Below are 14952 nucleotides of genomic sequence, written 5' to 3'. Positions count from 1 at the left end.
ATGGACCCAACAACTCACAAACAACAATTCCAAGGCAATTGATATGTGGAAACTCTCAAGATTGTGCCGCTGCTAGATGATAGATGAACAAGTATACAATTGATTGAGTGGTTTTTACCGTCGTGGCATCCTTCTATCATCGTTCTGGTGGTACAGTACTTTTACAGAACCCATCCATCATCTCTCATGCCCAAGATTCCTGCACCGCTTTTTTGTTTTTACATGAACAGATTAATCCGTACGTCTTAATTCTTCCAGTCCTTCATGTGGTCCAAAATGACAGCAGCAGCCTGCTGAGGCGAGTGCTGTCGGCCCAGGGCCTCAACAAAGTCGCCTTCAGGATCCATGAGGTAAAAGTAGATGCTGTGATCAACCAGATAGTCCTGTCCCGGCTTGACATTCTGCGGCGTGCTAAAGTAGACACGGTACTTCTTGCAGAGAGCCTTGATCTGGTCGTATGTGCCCGTAAGACCGATGAACTTCTCGTGGAACTCGCTGAGGTATTCCTTAAGCGCAGGGGGGTCGTCACGGGCGGGGTCGCAGGTGATAAAGATGGGAAGAAGAGCATCGGGGGCCTTCTCTTGGACGATATCGAACATGGTGGCCATCTTGTCGAGCTCTTCGGGGCAGATATCGGGGCATCGAGTGAATCCAAAGTAGACCTGTACAAGTTAGCAACCATCCCAACAACTGAATTGGCCTTTCAACAGCCTCTCAAGTGTGTTAAACGTACCAGAGAGTGTTTGCCCTTCATCATCTCGCTCGTAAAGGGCTTCCCGTTCTGGTCCACCAGCTCAAACGTTCCTCCAACCTTGGGCCGACCCACGCCCTTGGCAGCCTCTGCTATTCTCTTGCGCTGCATGCGCTCCTTTTCGTATTCGAAATACCACACCAACAAGCCGCAGGTGCCGACGAACAGGATACCGGCCTTCCATGAGAAGGGCTATGCGCATTTGTCAGCCACTTATTCCTTCTTTGCTCATCGCATTCTCGCAGATCCCGCCAACTCATACCCCATTGCTATATCGGCTCTTGGCCTGCTCGATCGTCTTATACTTGGTCCGGCGCTGGGTAATCGGCTGTCTCGACGGAACGGGTGCTCGGAGGGTCGGCCGGAGCTGTTTCGGCTGGAGGGCGCTGCTAGCGAAGCAGCGTTGGCACTGCCGTGTTGAGACGGTAGAGAAGACGCCCCTGAGGGCTCTGGAAGCCGCGACCGGGTTGGACATGACGAATTGGCTCTATGGCGAGATTTCGGTGAAGCTCATGCAAAAGCTGTGTCACTGCTAACTTACATCTTCCGATTATCACAAGCTCTCCAAAATTACGAGGCCCGGGCTTTTGCCGGCACGCTACCAAGACCAAGGTGGGGTGCAGGCGGATTTACTGCATGAGATGCTTAGTCATTGAATTTCCCTGAGTGTTCATTCAATGAATGGTTTCCTCATTGAGCCAGCATTTACACCGATTCATCATTTTTCGCGAATATCCAACGGATCGGGCTTTTTTTTATTGGGAAAACTTATTGTCGGCGTGTTTCTCATGGGTATAATCTAAAAACGGCGTTTGTGTCAAGTGACCAGGTTATTTTAAGGGGCAAAAACGCGATTGCGGAATTCACCTACACCAACAAGTCAGCAATGGAACAAACAACATTCACAATGGGAGGGGTTGAACAGGCTCGGTTTGAGCTTGCTGAGCAAGATGCCAGAAGCGATACTGTGGCCGATTCTACTCCTCATCCACCCTCAGATGCCCACCTTTCTTCTTCCAAATCTCCCTCTCATCCTCCATCCACAACCACAGAACCATCCAACATGCCTTCTCATACAGCAGCAAAGAAGAAGGGCACCGCGTCTGCGGTAAAGAAGAGTACCAAGCGAACAAAAAACAGTGGTGGTCCAAGAGCTGCCAAAAAGTCCAAATCCACGCCTTCATCAGGCTCTGGCCAGGCCCCTTCCGAGGCAGCATCCGAGGAGTCAGACAATGGCCCATACTGTCTCTGCCGCGGCCCGGATGACCACCGTTGGATGATTTTCTGCGAACACTGCGAGGATTGGTTTCACGGAGAATGTATCAACATGAGTAAGGATATTGGCGAGGCTCTCATCGAGAAGTTCATCTGCCCAAATTGCACCACCGACGATCTCATGACATTATACAAAAAGACTTGCGCCCTGAGTGGCTGTCGGCGAGCAGCTCGTGTAGCACAGGAGGAGCAGAGTGTTTTTTGTTCGAATGAGCATGCCCAGACCTGGTGGGAGAGGATGGTGGCCAAGTTGCCCAAGACAAAAGGCAAAGGGGGCATCAATGATCAGCTTGTCCAGGAGGAGTTTATGGCATTGCTGAGCAGTGGTCTTTCCGGTGTGGATGAGGAAGGTCTCTGGCGATTAATCAAGACCCCGTTCTCGGATGAAAAGCCAAAAGAAGCAGATAAGAAGGAGCAAGGTTAGTTATTTGTGACTTGTTATTGACGGTACAGCTCATTGACCATCTCTCAGATAATGAAGAGGATGCGTCGAAGCATCTGTCCGAAGAGGAAAAGGAGTTTCTAGAGAACGCTGCTGCAACACGGTTTCACCTTGCTGAGGAGACAGTCCTCTGCCACAAGATGCTCACCCTCTTGGATCTCGCACACAGTCGACGCCAGGCAGCCATCAGTGCAGGTCACTTCAAGGAAGACATCTGCGGCTATGACCAGCGTCTCGACACCATCAGCGCCAGGGACTCTTTCGCAGCCTTTGCCAAGTCACCCGAAGGCGAGGCCATCTTCAAAGCATCCAAGCTAGGCGATCCCCTAGGCGAGGACGACGATGTGAGGGGCATGTGCGAGAGGAAGCGATGCAAGATTCACAGCGGGTGGTATAAGATGCTGTCATTGGGGATCAAGTACCAGATTCGTGAGTTGGCAAGCCAGGCCGGTGAGGTTGGAGAGGAGGAAAAGGTTGTTCGTCAGGCTGCAAAGGAGCGATGGAGGAGGAAGCGGTCCGAGAAGAACTGGGTCCAGGTGCTAGATGGATAGGCCGAGACGAAGAATCAGGGGATTCGGGCGTTGACGGTGCACATGCAAGATACCATTCAGGAGGTTGTTGTTTAGGCTATGCTTCACTAAGCTGGAAGGGCCAGGTGCTTCGTAGGTAGCTATCAATATCTTATATCTTGAGCAGATCGGCGAACTTATAGGTGTTATCGAGCAATGCTGGTATGGCAGTCTTCCAGTTTGATTGGGGTCAATTCGAGGTATCTGGTATCACATGTCGACGTTGACTCCATTGTGAACAACACACTTGCACTATAGGGGAATGAAGTCAGGTTATATATTCAACCTGGGTGGCCTACGGAAAAGCCACCCTCTGCCAATTGATCATCCTAAACTGCCAATTGAGTCCGTCTGTCAATGACAAGCCGACAGCACAAACACTAGCCTGCGACTTGCACATACGATATCCGAGTGAATGGGTGGAGATGCAAAATTGATCCTTGCGCACCTCGCACTTCTGACGAGTCCGAGCAAAGCCAGGGTCGCATGCAAGGATCCAAGCCTGCTCGGGTCTTTCCCCTCGGAGTCGTCCAATCTCCAACATCAAGGATAACCCCATGTTCGATACCCGTATCAGCCCAATGGATCTTCTCGTTCCGCGGTTGTCTTTACGCGGCATCGCGAATCAGAGGCCTCGACAGTCGCCAGATTGTCTGCTTGGTCATGGATTTCTGATGGGCTTTTGCAGGGAGCGGGTGTAAGCGCTACTGTGAAGCGAGAGTCTATTCTTGTCAGTGAGTTGGGGTCCGGCGTTTTCTGGGAATGCAAATGCAAGTAGTTGATGATATCGTGTGTCGATATGCCTTGGCTGGGCAACGGTCAAGAATGCTGCCAAATCATTGTGGAGATGGAAGTGAAGTTATCACCAGATTGTCGAATAGGATACCACGGCGTCTGAGGCGCTGCTCGGGAGGCGTTGCAGCCGCTGCGGCCGTTGCAAGCTCCTCTTGGGCCCGGTGCATGTGGCGGTTTCACATGGGTTCTTGACTCGAAGCCAAGCTTTTGAAACTCTTGAGTTGGGGATGGTGGCTTTCTTTGGAGACTCGAGTCTGCAACAACAGCCGCCGCAGTTCTCTTTGCAGCTAGGTTGTATGAGCAGCTATTTATGACCCAGCAAATGAAGCCAAGTTCCAAAGAGGACTGTCGACCGATATCATGGTCCATTCAAGAGAGGCGAAGCTAGACGATCCTTCTCCGTGTCCAACGGGCTGCGGCTCGAGTCTAGGCCCCTTGAGGCAACGATGGCCCCCATCTCCCAGGGCTGAGCAGGGAAGACGATCCCACAACTGGCCCAGACGCTCCGACACGATGTGGATGGGAGAAATTGGACCCAGGCCCTGCTGGAACCCTAGGGGCATATTACGATTGAAGGACCCCTGCGTGAGAGATGAAGGTGTTGTTGTCGGTGGCAGGTTGCTTTGTCATTCTGCCTTTTTCTTTAAGCGCCGAGGGTTTCCTTGCAGTGTACGACACGATATCCAACCATTGTTTTCTTTGGTGTTGATCGCCATCACAGTAGGACGTTGAGAAGGCGACCTCTTTGACGCTCAAACACCATGACATCCACATCTATATCCATTGTGGGACCCCTTCCCACCGACTACTCACCTGGTACCACTTGCAACGCCATCTCGAGCCGAACAGTCGTGGGCATCGACTTTGCAACATCATGTCTCCCCGACGACTTCGACCCAGCCCCGACAGCCTACTACTCTCCTGGCACAGTGTGTCCCTCGGGGTACACGGCGCAAAGGAGCTGTACACGATCCAACAGCGGCGATGATAGAACTACCGTGACGTGTTGCCCGGAGCGCAACGGCATCAAGATGTGGTGCGTCTCAGACCCGCAATCTCTCGAGGGACCTTGGGAGAGTCTGTACTGCACGTGGAGCGCGGGCGATTCGAGGACTGTTCTGCTCGTTACGACTCTTGTTAGTGGAACTGAGTCCACTTCAGCCGTTACGATGAGCGGCGGAGACGGAATCAATGCGTACGGACTGAAGATGGTCTATGAGGCCAGCGATATCGCCTCGACATCTGCGACGACAACCTCGGATGCCACGACGGCTGAAGAAACGAGCGGAACGAGCAGCACGACTGAACTCCCAGCTGAGACATCATCCGGCGGCGGTGGAAACGACGGTGGAATTGGTACAGGCGGTATCGTCGCCATCGCTGTTGTAATTCCCATCGTTGTCATCGGCGCACTCATCGGCGGCTTCTTCTGGTGGCGTCGTCGCAAGAACCGCCAAACCGCCATCCCAACCGACGACCCCGACGCGACCAAGGAACTACCACCCAGCCACGGCGTGAGCGAGCTATACGGAACCCAGAACGTACCACAGGAACTGCCAACAGGTTCTTCATACGTGTCTGAACTGCCCGGTGATGGTCCCATGCATACGGGCTGGAACAATGACGGTAGCTCTCCCACGCTGAGCCATGTTAACAGGGCTGATGGAACGTCGCCACGATCATGACCAAGGTGAAGTGGGGGAGGGAGAGTTGATAGTGGGGGGCAGACATGGAGTGGAGGTTTTTTACTATTGAGCGATGATACCAGCAACACAACCTTCGCTTCATTCTACCTAACTAGTGTATGTACATACCTTTTACGATTCACAATGCGAGGCGTTTGAGAAGGAGAGGTGCTAGATTCTTGAGGTATTGGCATTTAAAACCTTTGAATGCCGGTTTAAAATAGCGTCCTTGGAGCTTCTTTTAGTTGAGCAATTTCAATTTAATGATCTTCTAATTTCCCTTTCATTTCAAATAACATCCATGACGAGCAGTGATCAATTTCTTTCAAGAAACCACGCCGAGAAATCAAGCTCGAAATTCGTCTGGTTCAATTAAAGATCTCCGCAATTCGCTTGGCGCTTCTTAGAAGCTACCATGACCGCCACCACCCCGCAGTCGAGAAAAAAAATCCTTGCCCCGTCAACCACGACGCAGCAAAAAAAACATTTCGCCTGCTTATCAAGCAAGCTTCGACTGACAAACCCTTCTAGAGCGCGCTCGTATCTAGCGTGGCTCTATATCTTGTCTATCGATCTATTAAAGATCACTTCTCCCTCAGAGGGATACGACTGCTGCAACAAATCTCGATCCTTCAAACTACCCCGCCATCATGTCGTCCTCCAACCCCCGCGATCCCCGCGATCAGAACGAGCCTGTCGACGACTTGGAGATGCTCGCCGCTGACGATGCCGCCGAGGAGATTCCCGAAGACGATGACCTCGCTATGGATTCGGATAACGAGGAGCTTCTCCTACAGAACGACTCCATCGGTTACTTCGACCTTCCCCAAGACTCTCTCTTCGCCATCGCCCAGCACCCCGTCTACCCCTCCATCATTGCCGTCGGCGGTTCAGCTGGTCAAGAAGACGATGCTCCCGGTGCCGGATGGGTGTTTGATAACTCTGCTGCTCAGGCGCGACCTCCTCTGCCTGCCAGCTACTCCAGCGACCCCAGCGCTGCCGCCAACAAGACTACTCAGCTCGACTCCCTATTCAGCATCGACGGCCACTCCGATTCAGTGAATACGATCGCCTGGACGCTCCCCAAGGGTGATGTTCTCGTCAGTGGTGGTCTCGATGGTAGGATACGCGCATGGAAGGCCACCGTTGGAGCCGACGCTTCGCTGAAGATGGACTTCCTGGGTGAGGCGCAAGAGGTGCCCGAGGTGAACTGGCTTGTGCCATGCCCCTCGTCTACAAACCCCAACACCATCGCCCTCGGCGCTTCAGATGGCTCCGTTTGGGTCTACACCATTGACGCCTCCGACAAGGCGAACCCTCTTCAGATCGTTCAGTCCTACTTCCTTCACACTGGCTCTTGCACAGCCGGCGCCTGGACCCCTGATGGTCAACTGTTGGCTACCATCTCCGAGGATGGTAGCTTTTATGTCTGGGATGTCTGGGGTGAAGCTGCGGCCAAGAACCTTGTCGGCGACAATGGCATGACTGCCGTGTCTCTGACTGCTGAGGATCAGCGTTTCGAGGTTGAGGGTGGTCTTTACTCGCTTGCCATTGATCCTAAGGGCACATTCGCGGCTGTTGGTGGTGCGACTGGTGCTATCAAGATTGTCTCTCTTCCTCGACTTGCTCCCGCCGGAGCGAAGCCTCAAGCTAAGGGCCGTGGAGGAAAGGCGGCCGGCGCATCTTCATCTACCGCTGGTGGACAGATCCTCGCCGCTCTTCACACTCAGTCCGAGAGTATCGAGTCACTCGCTGTCGTCACCACTCCCAACACTCCCCCCAGCACACTCCTCGCTGCCGGCTCCGTCGACGGCTCTATTGTCGTGTACGACGCAACTCGCCGTTTCGCCGTTCGTCGCCACATTGCGGGTGCTCACGAGGAGCACTCAGTCGTCAAGCTCGAGTTCATCCCCAACTCATGGCAGCTCACCAGCTGCGGTATGGACGGCGTGGTGCGCCGGTGGGATCTCCGTGGCGCTGGCGCGACGAACCCCAACGTTGCTGCCACCGCTACAGAGGCTGGTCTCCAGAAGGAGTGGAAGGGCCACCGAGGTGATGGCGAGGGCGGTGGTGTCCTGGGCTTCGTCCAGGGTGAGACTGGTGCCAGGATCGTAACGGCCGGTGATGACGGTGTCTCCTTGGTTTTCGAAGCATAATGGGTTGGAAAATGGTAAAAGCAAGTCAAAGTTATATAGAAGGAGAAAATGAGCAGATGAGGAAGTCTTGGGTCTGCGACATTATGATCATGAATGAATAGATTCAAGGGGATGATACCCTGGGTATGAACCACCAACTTGACCATGTGCTGTGTCTTCCCTTCGAGCGGAGTACCATTTGGTGAATTATAGCAAACTTTCGACGAGCTTGCAGAACCGCAACAGAGATGGCTTTTGGACTAGGTCAGTGACAGGACTGCTTGAACTCGAAAGTTTCAGGTTGAAAGTACCGATCTGCCACCTTTTATATTCATAACTATCTATCGCAACTGTACCTTTCTTTTCAATCTACAACAGCTACTCTGTTTATCACAATAAACTACTACTACTAATTCACAGACGCTGTGAGCTTCGTCGGATTCGTTGTCCAGTTTTTCTTGCCTCCGCGTAGGTTAAAACTGCAGTGAAGGATCCACCTTATGGCCGTACACTCTTGGATTCGACGCCTAACTTCTGGTTCTTTGGCCTCGCAGTGGGTAAATATTGCAGTGAAGAAATTTATCCTTGCACAAATCCAGGATGCTCCCGTCCTGCGTATGCTCCCCCTTGCAAGACACTCCGCCCCTCTCTTTGTTCTCCTCTTGGATTCTACGCCCTGCTTCTTGCTCTTTGGCCTCGCAGCGGGTTAATATTGCAGTGAAAGAAGTACACAGGTCAGTACCTCCGAGCTAACAGTTATCCTTGCCACAGATGGACCAACAAGTTGTACTCAACGCATGCCCCCTTGCAATGCGTTTCGCTCTCTTCTTTCATTCTCGTCTTGTATTTTCTCTGGCCTCGGTGTGTGTTAAAATTGCAGTGAAAAGCCGCAGTCTTGGCGTCACAGTTGGGTGTGCTGCGGCGTCTTAGTGCAGACTCGCCAATGCGCAGATGGACCAACGAATTGTACTGCCCATACTCCTTTGCAATGTGCCTCGCCCTCTTCTTTTGTTCTCATCTTGGATTTTCTCTGGCCTTGAATCGGGTTACGGTTGCAGTGAAGGGTATTCGGCATCACAGTGCCATTCTCAACACTCCCAATACGCAGCTTAGACACACTGCCCGCTCGTGAATAGCTTCCATTGGAGGTCAATCAAGAAAATCCGATCGTGAACCACCAAGGTACTAGATGCTCCTCTTACAACTTCGCTTCCTCTGGCCTTGTCTTGTAACGTAGTTAAAAATCTGAGCCATATGCTCAAGTACCACGTAGAGTCACCAACACGGGATAGGCCAATGTTTCTGTTGCCAGGATACCAAGATTACAGCTTTGCTTGGAAAAAATAATTGAATTATGAGCCATGAATACGGGGTTTCTGAAAGAGGCTCATATTTCTAAAGGGAAACACCAAGCGTTATATCGGATCCCGTCCTAAACTCATCCGTGATCCAGACGCGGCGAGTGTCAAACTTGAAGTGAAATGGCTGGGCCAGCCACAACACAGGTGCGCTACTGCGAGCCTGCCCATACACGGGGAAGATGCTTCGCTCTCTAATTACCTTCATTCCCATCTTGGATTTTCTCTGGCCTCGGCACGGGTTAAAAATGCAGTGAAAGGTGACCCTAGACCGCCATGGATCGTGACAGGTATCCCCCCTGTCTCCTCTTGTTAGATTATTTTTTAAACCGAAGAAAAAAACGCGCAGGCTAACATTCCGGGCCATGTATTTAACTTGTCTTGGTAATTTAGGAAGATCGACTAGAGCGAAGTATGACGATGCCTTTCTTGCGAGACGGTAACTACCTATAGAGATTGCGACTTTGCTTAAAGAGGTGATAATATGAGATGCCGTAAACACACAAAACCTCTAAAAGAGGCTCAGTGATCTTGGTCAAGAGCTTCTGAGCAACCCAACGGAAATAACACAGCCATGACATAACTGATAACTGAAGCTTATACCCAATCTTGGTTGTTTGGAACAGCCTGTTGGAGATGGGTTCGGCTGTTCATGTTGGCTGCCTCTTGATGTTGACATTTAAACCAGTACGAGGGCAGATATGGTGCCTTTTATCCATCTCAGAAGAAGCTTTGTTAAGACTATCACGGCGTCATCTTCTGGCGGCTGTAAACCATATTTGCTAGAGATTCAGTGATCATAGGTATCGAGCAATGTATGATTCCGGTCCCGTCTTCCGTGGTCCGGACTCGGCGATTGTCTTATCGATAAGCACCCCGACCTGGCCGAGATCGCAAACTCTGATTGGCCTGCGCGGCTCTGCCGCCCAGGGCGCTTGTCAAATTTCTTTGGCACTTGGAGATAGCATCATAGCTCCAACAACCCGCACTGCCCAACGCCGAATTCCCTCACGCCTTTATATACACGGTCAACATGTTCGGAGGATGTATGAAACCTGCACCATTTACGAATTGATCAACCCAAACTGACCCCTCGCAGTCGCCCCCCCTCAGCAGTCCCAGGAGGAGATTCGCGCCCTCGAGGCCGAGGCTACCTTTACCATCCAGCAGGCCGTCGCCACCGCTGTCCTCCTGTACCTCTGTACGACTTCTCTTACTCTCCATATTCCCACAGCAAATCGCTAATTGTGTCTCAGCCCCCTTCGCCATTGACCTCTGCGGCAAGATCTTTTAAACCCCGCCCCTCACCAAGAACGAATCGAACAAAAAAGACATGACCCAAGGATGCTGCATTGATAGAGTCTCGGGCTTGCAGGCTCTGCGGATAATGCCGCTCCGTGTACGATAGAGGCGGACCGGATAGACGGAAAGGCTCACGATTAATCTGTATCATACCTGGAAGACGTGGATTGAGCCACGCAATGATATTTCTCCCATGAATACACACACACATGCACCAGTGGTGCTTATAAATATTCAAGACGAGACTCAAAAGTTTTGTCTTTTGCTCAAGTCTTTGCTTTTGAAATATTCCTATCCCGTGTGACGCCTATGATGACCGTATCCTCAAAGTCCCGACTCCCACACAATGCCACAAAAAGTACATATTATCAAAGACAAGTAATTGCTCTATCATGTCCATCAACCTTGCCCCATCATCACCTATTTCGAGTGGGGGTTTCGTGTCTTCTCCCATTCCGTGTAGTCAATGGAAAGAGACTCAAGCTCCTTCTTGATATGCTGAATCTGCTTCTCATAATCCTCGAGCACCTAGTGCAAGTTAGCGAAGCTGATCCTCAAATATGATAACATAAAACTTACCTTCTTCGCCTTGGCCTCATGCTCTGGGTCGAGCATGGCTCCTTCTGTGCCGGCAGGCGTGTCCATCTCCTTGCTGAGTTGGTCGGCATACCCTCTTAACACGATAAGTCTGCTCCAGAGCTCCTCTTCCCTCGCTCCGACCGCGGGGTCCTGCACTTCTCTCTCCAACGACTGGAGTCGGCTGCTGAGGTCGTCCTCATCGCCGCTCAGCGCGTAACCGCGGTTGCGCAAAACCTGTACTCGTGCGGCAAGCGCCAAACATCGCTCGCTGATGGTCGTCTGTCGTCGGTGAGCAGCGACGGCTCGCACCTCGGTCTCGAGTTCGTGGCGTTGGAGGATGGCGTCCAGGCTGCCGTTGATCTGGTGCAGGCGGATGTTGAGTTCGGACAGGGCGCGCTTCTCGACCAACAGACGGTCGGCGAGAGCAGCATAGCCCCGGCAGAGAGCGGGCATGAAGCCTGGGGCAGGCTTGTTCTGCAGGGCTTCCTCCCATTCCCGAGGGTCTTCGTAGTCTTGAGGCTTGAAGTAGGGAACGATGCTCTCGTCGACCTTGTTGTAAAAGTAGTGCTTGAAGACGCAGTTAGGATTCGAGGCATCCCACTTTTCCGTTACGAGCTTCATCTGCTCAAGGATGGGCTTCTGGTCTGATTTATGGTCAGTCTTGCGTCGCGCTCAAGCACGAATAGTCGGGCAACATACGAGGTGTTTCTTTGCCTGGTTGCCATAGCGAGTTTGCCAGTTGCGCTTGGGACTGAGATAGAGCAGGCATCTGCTGAGCCTGTTGTTGTTGCTGGATCGACGCGGCGAGAGAGTTGATTTTGACCGGTTGAGGTCCCATCTGAGACTGGCCGAAGCCAAAGCCCTGCGTCTGGGCTGGTTGCGCAGTCTGCGCAGGTTGCGACTGCCCGAACAAGGAGCCCGTAGGCTTGGTTTGGCCGAAGAGCGACATGATGAAGGTTTGCGAATAGGAGCTTGGTGTCGCGGCGAGCTGAGCTTGAGCTTCAGCTGGAGTCGCTCTTATGGGAAATAAACCGATACGATCCGACGACTGAGGAGGTCGGAAAGTGACAAAGCTGGTATGATGCCGTCGTGGTGAGCCTTTGTGATGTTGCGAGGCTGCAGAGTCAAGTCGACGATGGTTGCCTTTGTTTTGGGCTACCTCGAAATTATTGGAGCTGGAGCCACCAAAACAAAGCTACCTTCACAACGCCCCATCTCAGCCTCGTGCACCAGCCTCGCCCCACACTCGGACCAATCACAGCAGACCAATTCCGTCCTTACGCTCTCAAATCCTAGCCGAACGACCTCACATTCCCACTCCCGTCTCTGGAATCACCGCAACGTTCGAAGACCGGAAGCGCAGAACAACGGCACCATGTCTACCCGCAGGCCCCAGTACGTCCATCCACGATACATCACCCTTCGATAAACGCCCCGGAGCTGCTAGCGGGTGCAATTGGCTCCCGGGACACCTGGAAAATGGCTAACCGATCGATCCACCAGATTCAACCAGCAGGTGCTCATTGACACCACCCCATTGCCCGATGATATCCCCGCCGTGAAGGAGGTCGGTGCCAGCTCTGCGCCTCTTCTGTCTGCCTCCTTCTTCATCGGTGCCCGGTGCCGCGACTACAACGATGACTACATGCAATGCAAGAATGAGAACCCCGGCCGAGGAGAGCTTGAGTGCTTGAAGGAGGGCCGACGGGTCACTCGATGCGCCTCCAGCGTGTACGTTGCCTTTATTTCTCTGGACATGGATCGAACTGGAAGAAGCTACAATGCGTGGACTGGACATGGCCGCTGACCGGATCAACAGCATTCAGGACATCAACACCCACTGTCTCGCCGAGTTCCGCAAACACTGGGAGTGCCTGGACGACCGGAATCATCAGCTGTGGCAATGCCGCCCTGCTGAGTGGAAACTCAACAAGTGTGTCTTTGACAACCTGGTATGCCACCTCGAACACCCGGCACACGACTACCCGGGGATGTATATACTGACACCGGCTTGCAGAAACTCGAGAAGAAGGTTCCCGACCAGCCCACCAACGTCACTCCCGTCCACCTTCGACCAAAGCAGATCTTTGCCGACGTGCGCATCGGCCCTGGCGACGGCAAGCCCTTTATCCCGGGGCAGGAGGAGGCGAAGCAATAAGGAGCTGGAAGCATTGAAAGATCGAGATTCGATCATGTACATTTGCCGAATGAATGAATCACAGAGTGGATTACCAATTGTTGAATCTGAACACAATGGCTTATCAGCCAAGTACTTGGTGCTTTCTCAATGAACAGCTGCTAGGATATTGCGCCGAGAGGAGCCGTCAGGTGCTCAAAAGCAGACTCACACAAACAGAGCCGCAGGTCAGTTATACAACATCAAGCGAAGACGAGCATGGTTCGGGCTTCTCACAGCTCAACACGTTCCCCGCGACGCACGCTGTGGGCGTCCGATTCTGCAGAATGTCATGGCCCGTTCAACCAGCACGGCATTGTCAGTCACCTCGCAACCCAACCTGTCATTTTCAGACTACAGTTACAGAGTTGAGTTGTCAGCACATTACTACCTGGCACAGAGCGAGAACCCCGCGCGCAGCATAATATAGAAAGCCTTGAACGCCCGATACACGGCCTTCCGAGACATGCCTGGGGAGGCTTTTCCATGAATATCGCGCATCTCGGGTAAGTTGTGAAGCCTGCGTCGGCAAGAGATCCCTCGTTGCTTGGTGTTGTGGAAAGCAACTGGCATGCTTGCGAAACCAGAGAAATGCGAACTAGCAAGAATACCCAGCGAGTCTTATCAGCGGTGTCCAAACCCCGTGCTTGCTGGTGGGTTTGGGGTATATTGACATCCTGGGCTGTAGTAACCTGATACGCAGGTGGGAGGCAACGTTGCCGGTGGTAGGACGAGGGTTGGATACCCAGAACTATGGCTTGAACCGTGGAGAGGACATGGATTATGCCAAGTTCACGACGAGTTTCGGGGAGGCTTCGTCAGCCATCGGGTCGCGATGGTTACGAATTGGGCCATCTTCAGCTATGCCACCTGTTTGAGGATTCGTCACATCATGCTACCCCAAAGAAGCTTCTCTCGGCGATGACTGGATCTTTTCCCGGGTGGCACAAAAAAGACCTCTCCACAAACAATCCAGCCGCATGACCATTACGCCTCAGCTTCATCCCAAGTCTGGTGGCCGGGCCATCTGTTTCGGCCTCGCTCAGAACTGCTGGGGTAGGGGGCAGCAACTCGTCGGTATGCGCCCACCCGTTTCGTTTCAACGTGCACGTCATCGATAGGGTGATGTTGGTTGGGCTCGTCTATCTCGGCTGCATTGTTGGTGGTGAAGCGGCTTTGTTCATGCGCTGGGCCCCGAGACGCGAGTACGTCTTCAGGTGGGCTGACCGTGTTCGGTGTTGCTGTCGTAGTTGGGTCTTTCTCGACGCTGTAATCAAATATAGGAGTGTGAGATCGGATGGAGGGCTGTAGTTATAGTTATACTATGTATGTATTGACAACTGTTCATTTTAGCAAAGGTTCACTATCTGCCTCTCATTTCCTGAAATCACTTCAAATGATGCCACTACTGGTAAGTCAGAGTAGTATCCTCACCATCCCTTGACCGTTCCATCATGTTCCTCGCAACGAGCCTACGCTTGACAAGCAATCGGGCGCTTCTGCGCTTGGTGAAACGACAAACTGGCCGCTTAGAAGCGCCTTGTTTTAAGTCCAGGTTGGCCCGCACCATTGGTTGGCCCAGGTCACCTACGCCCCCTCCCATTCTTTCAGCTCTTCCAAGAATAAAGAAAGAAAGAAAACATCACGAGAACTGGGCCTCTTTGAAACAGATCGGGTTGTTTCGAGGGGGCGCACGACATGTCAGGAGATGCTGTTTCCCATGAGGAAAACAATGCGATGCTCGCGATCTGGCAAACACGGCAGAAGTGTGGCACGCATCTTGGGCTTGGCGGTGGTACGAGATGCAGGGAGAAGGAGCCGAGAAGGCTGCGAGAACTGCTCCTGAACAAACGAATGGGTTCTTGGTCGGGGTGGTGGATTTCTC

The 14952-nt window shown here is 52.6% G+C and overlaps 6 protein-coding genes across 6 annotated transcripts; 4 read left to right on the top strand and 2 right to left on the bottom strand.

The window, feature by feature from the left end:
- Positions 1-77: 77 nt before the first annotated feature.
- On the bottom strand, positions 78-1255 carry NECHADRAFT_66644 (uncharacterized protein). The gene is made up of 3 exons (XM_003046088.1): positions 1014-1255; positions 734-943; positions 78-662 (listed from the first exon to the last, which is right to left on the bottom strand). The coding sequence occupies exons 1-3, from the start codon at positions 1224-1226 to the stop codon at positions 246-248; spliced, it is 840 nt and encodes a 279-aa protein (XP_003046134.1). The 5' UTR covers positions 1227-1255; the 3' UTR covers positions 78-245.
- A 559-nt stretch (positions 1256-1814) lies between these two features.
- NECHADRAFT_76669 (uncharacterized protein) lies at positions 1815-3019 on the top strand (the record flags this gene model as incomplete). Its single annotated transcript, XM_003046667.1, has 2 exons — positions 1815-2445; positions 2499-3019. 2 exons carry the CDS (start codon positions 1815-1817, stop codon positions 3017-3019), a joined length of 1152 nt encoding a protein of 383 aa, XP_003046713.1.
- Positions 3020-4593: 1574 nt separating this feature from the next.
- Positions 4594-5517, top strand: NECHADRAFT_76668 (uncharacterized protein; the record flags this gene model as incomplete). The annotated part of the gene is made up of 1 exon (XM_003046666.1): positions 4594-5517. One exon carries the CDS (start codon positions 4594-4596, stop codon positions 5515-5517), a length of 924 nt encoding a protein of 307 aa, XP_003046712.1.
- Positions 5518-6167: 650 nt separating this feature from the next.
- NECHADRAFT_91206 (uncharacterized protein) lies at positions 6168-7673 on the top strand (the record flags this gene model as incomplete). The annotated part of the gene is made up of 1 exon (XM_003046665.1): positions 6168-7673. The coding sequence occupies one exon, from the start codon at positions 6168-6170 to the stop codon at positions 7671-7673; it is 1506 nt and encodes a 501-aa protein (XP_003046711.1).
- Positions 7674-10732: 3059 nt separating this feature from the next.
- NECHADRAFT_33800 (uncharacterized protein) lies at positions 10733-11840 on the bottom strand (the record flags this gene model as incomplete). Its single annotated transcript, XM_003046087.1, has 3 exons — positions 10733-10840; positions 10892-11535; positions 11591-11840. The coding sequence occupies 3 exons, from the start codon at positions 11838-11840 to the stop codon at positions 10733-10735; spliced, it is 1002 nt and encodes a 333-aa protein (XP_003046133.1).
- Positions 11841-12217: 377 nt separating this feature from the next.
- Positions 12218-13132, top strand: NECHADRAFT_66641 (uncharacterized protein). Its single transcript, XM_003046664.1, has 4 exons — positions 12218-12286; positions 12395-12622; positions 12711-12843; positions 12909-13132. Exons 1-4 carry the CDS (start codon positions 12267-12269, stop codon positions 13047-13049), a joined length of 522 nt encoding a protein of 173 aa, XP_003046710.1. The 5' UTR covers positions 12218-12266; the 3' UTR covers positions 13050-13132.
- Positions 13133-14952: the final 1820 nt, after the last annotated feature.

The sequence above is a fragment of the Fusarium vanettenii genome (genome assembly GCF_000151355.1).
Source record: "Fusarium vanettenii 77-13-4 chromosome 2 genomic scaffold NECHAsca_18_chr2_1_0, whole genome shotgun sequence".
Lineage (NCBI taxonomy): Eukaryota > Fungi > Ascomycota > Sordariomycetes > Hypocreales > Nectriaceae > Fusarium > Fusarium vanettenii.
The sequence above is the reverse complement of the archived record's forward strand: the minus strand, read 5'-3'. Positions and strand labels throughout refer to the sequence as shown.

Bases quoted from the DNA above. Each gene is read 5' to 3' on its own strand.
- NECHADRAFT_66644 (XM_003046088.1), bottom strand. From the start codon at position 1,226: ATGTCCAACCCGGTCGCGGCTTCCAGAGCCCTCAGGGGCGTCTTCTCT. The intron at 944-1,013 runs GTATGAGTTGGC...AAATGCGCATAG, and splicing joins AGAGCCGATATAGCAATGGG to CCCTTCTCATGGAAGGCCGG. The intron at 663-733 runs GTACGTTTAACA...TAACTTGTACAG, and splicing joins TGAAGGGCAAACACTCTCTG to GTCTACTTTGGATTCACTCG.
- NECHADRAFT_66641 (XM_003046664.1), top strand. From the start codon at position 12,267: ATGTCTACCCGCAGGCCCCA. The intron at 12,287-12,394 runs GTACGTCCATCC...TCGATCCACCAG, and splicing joins ATGTCTACCCGCAGGCCCCA to ATTCAACCAGCAGGTGCTCA. The intron at 12,623-12,710 runs GTACGTTGCCTT...CCGGATCAACAG, and splicing joins ACTCGATGCGCCTCCAGCGT to CATTCAGGACATCAACACCC.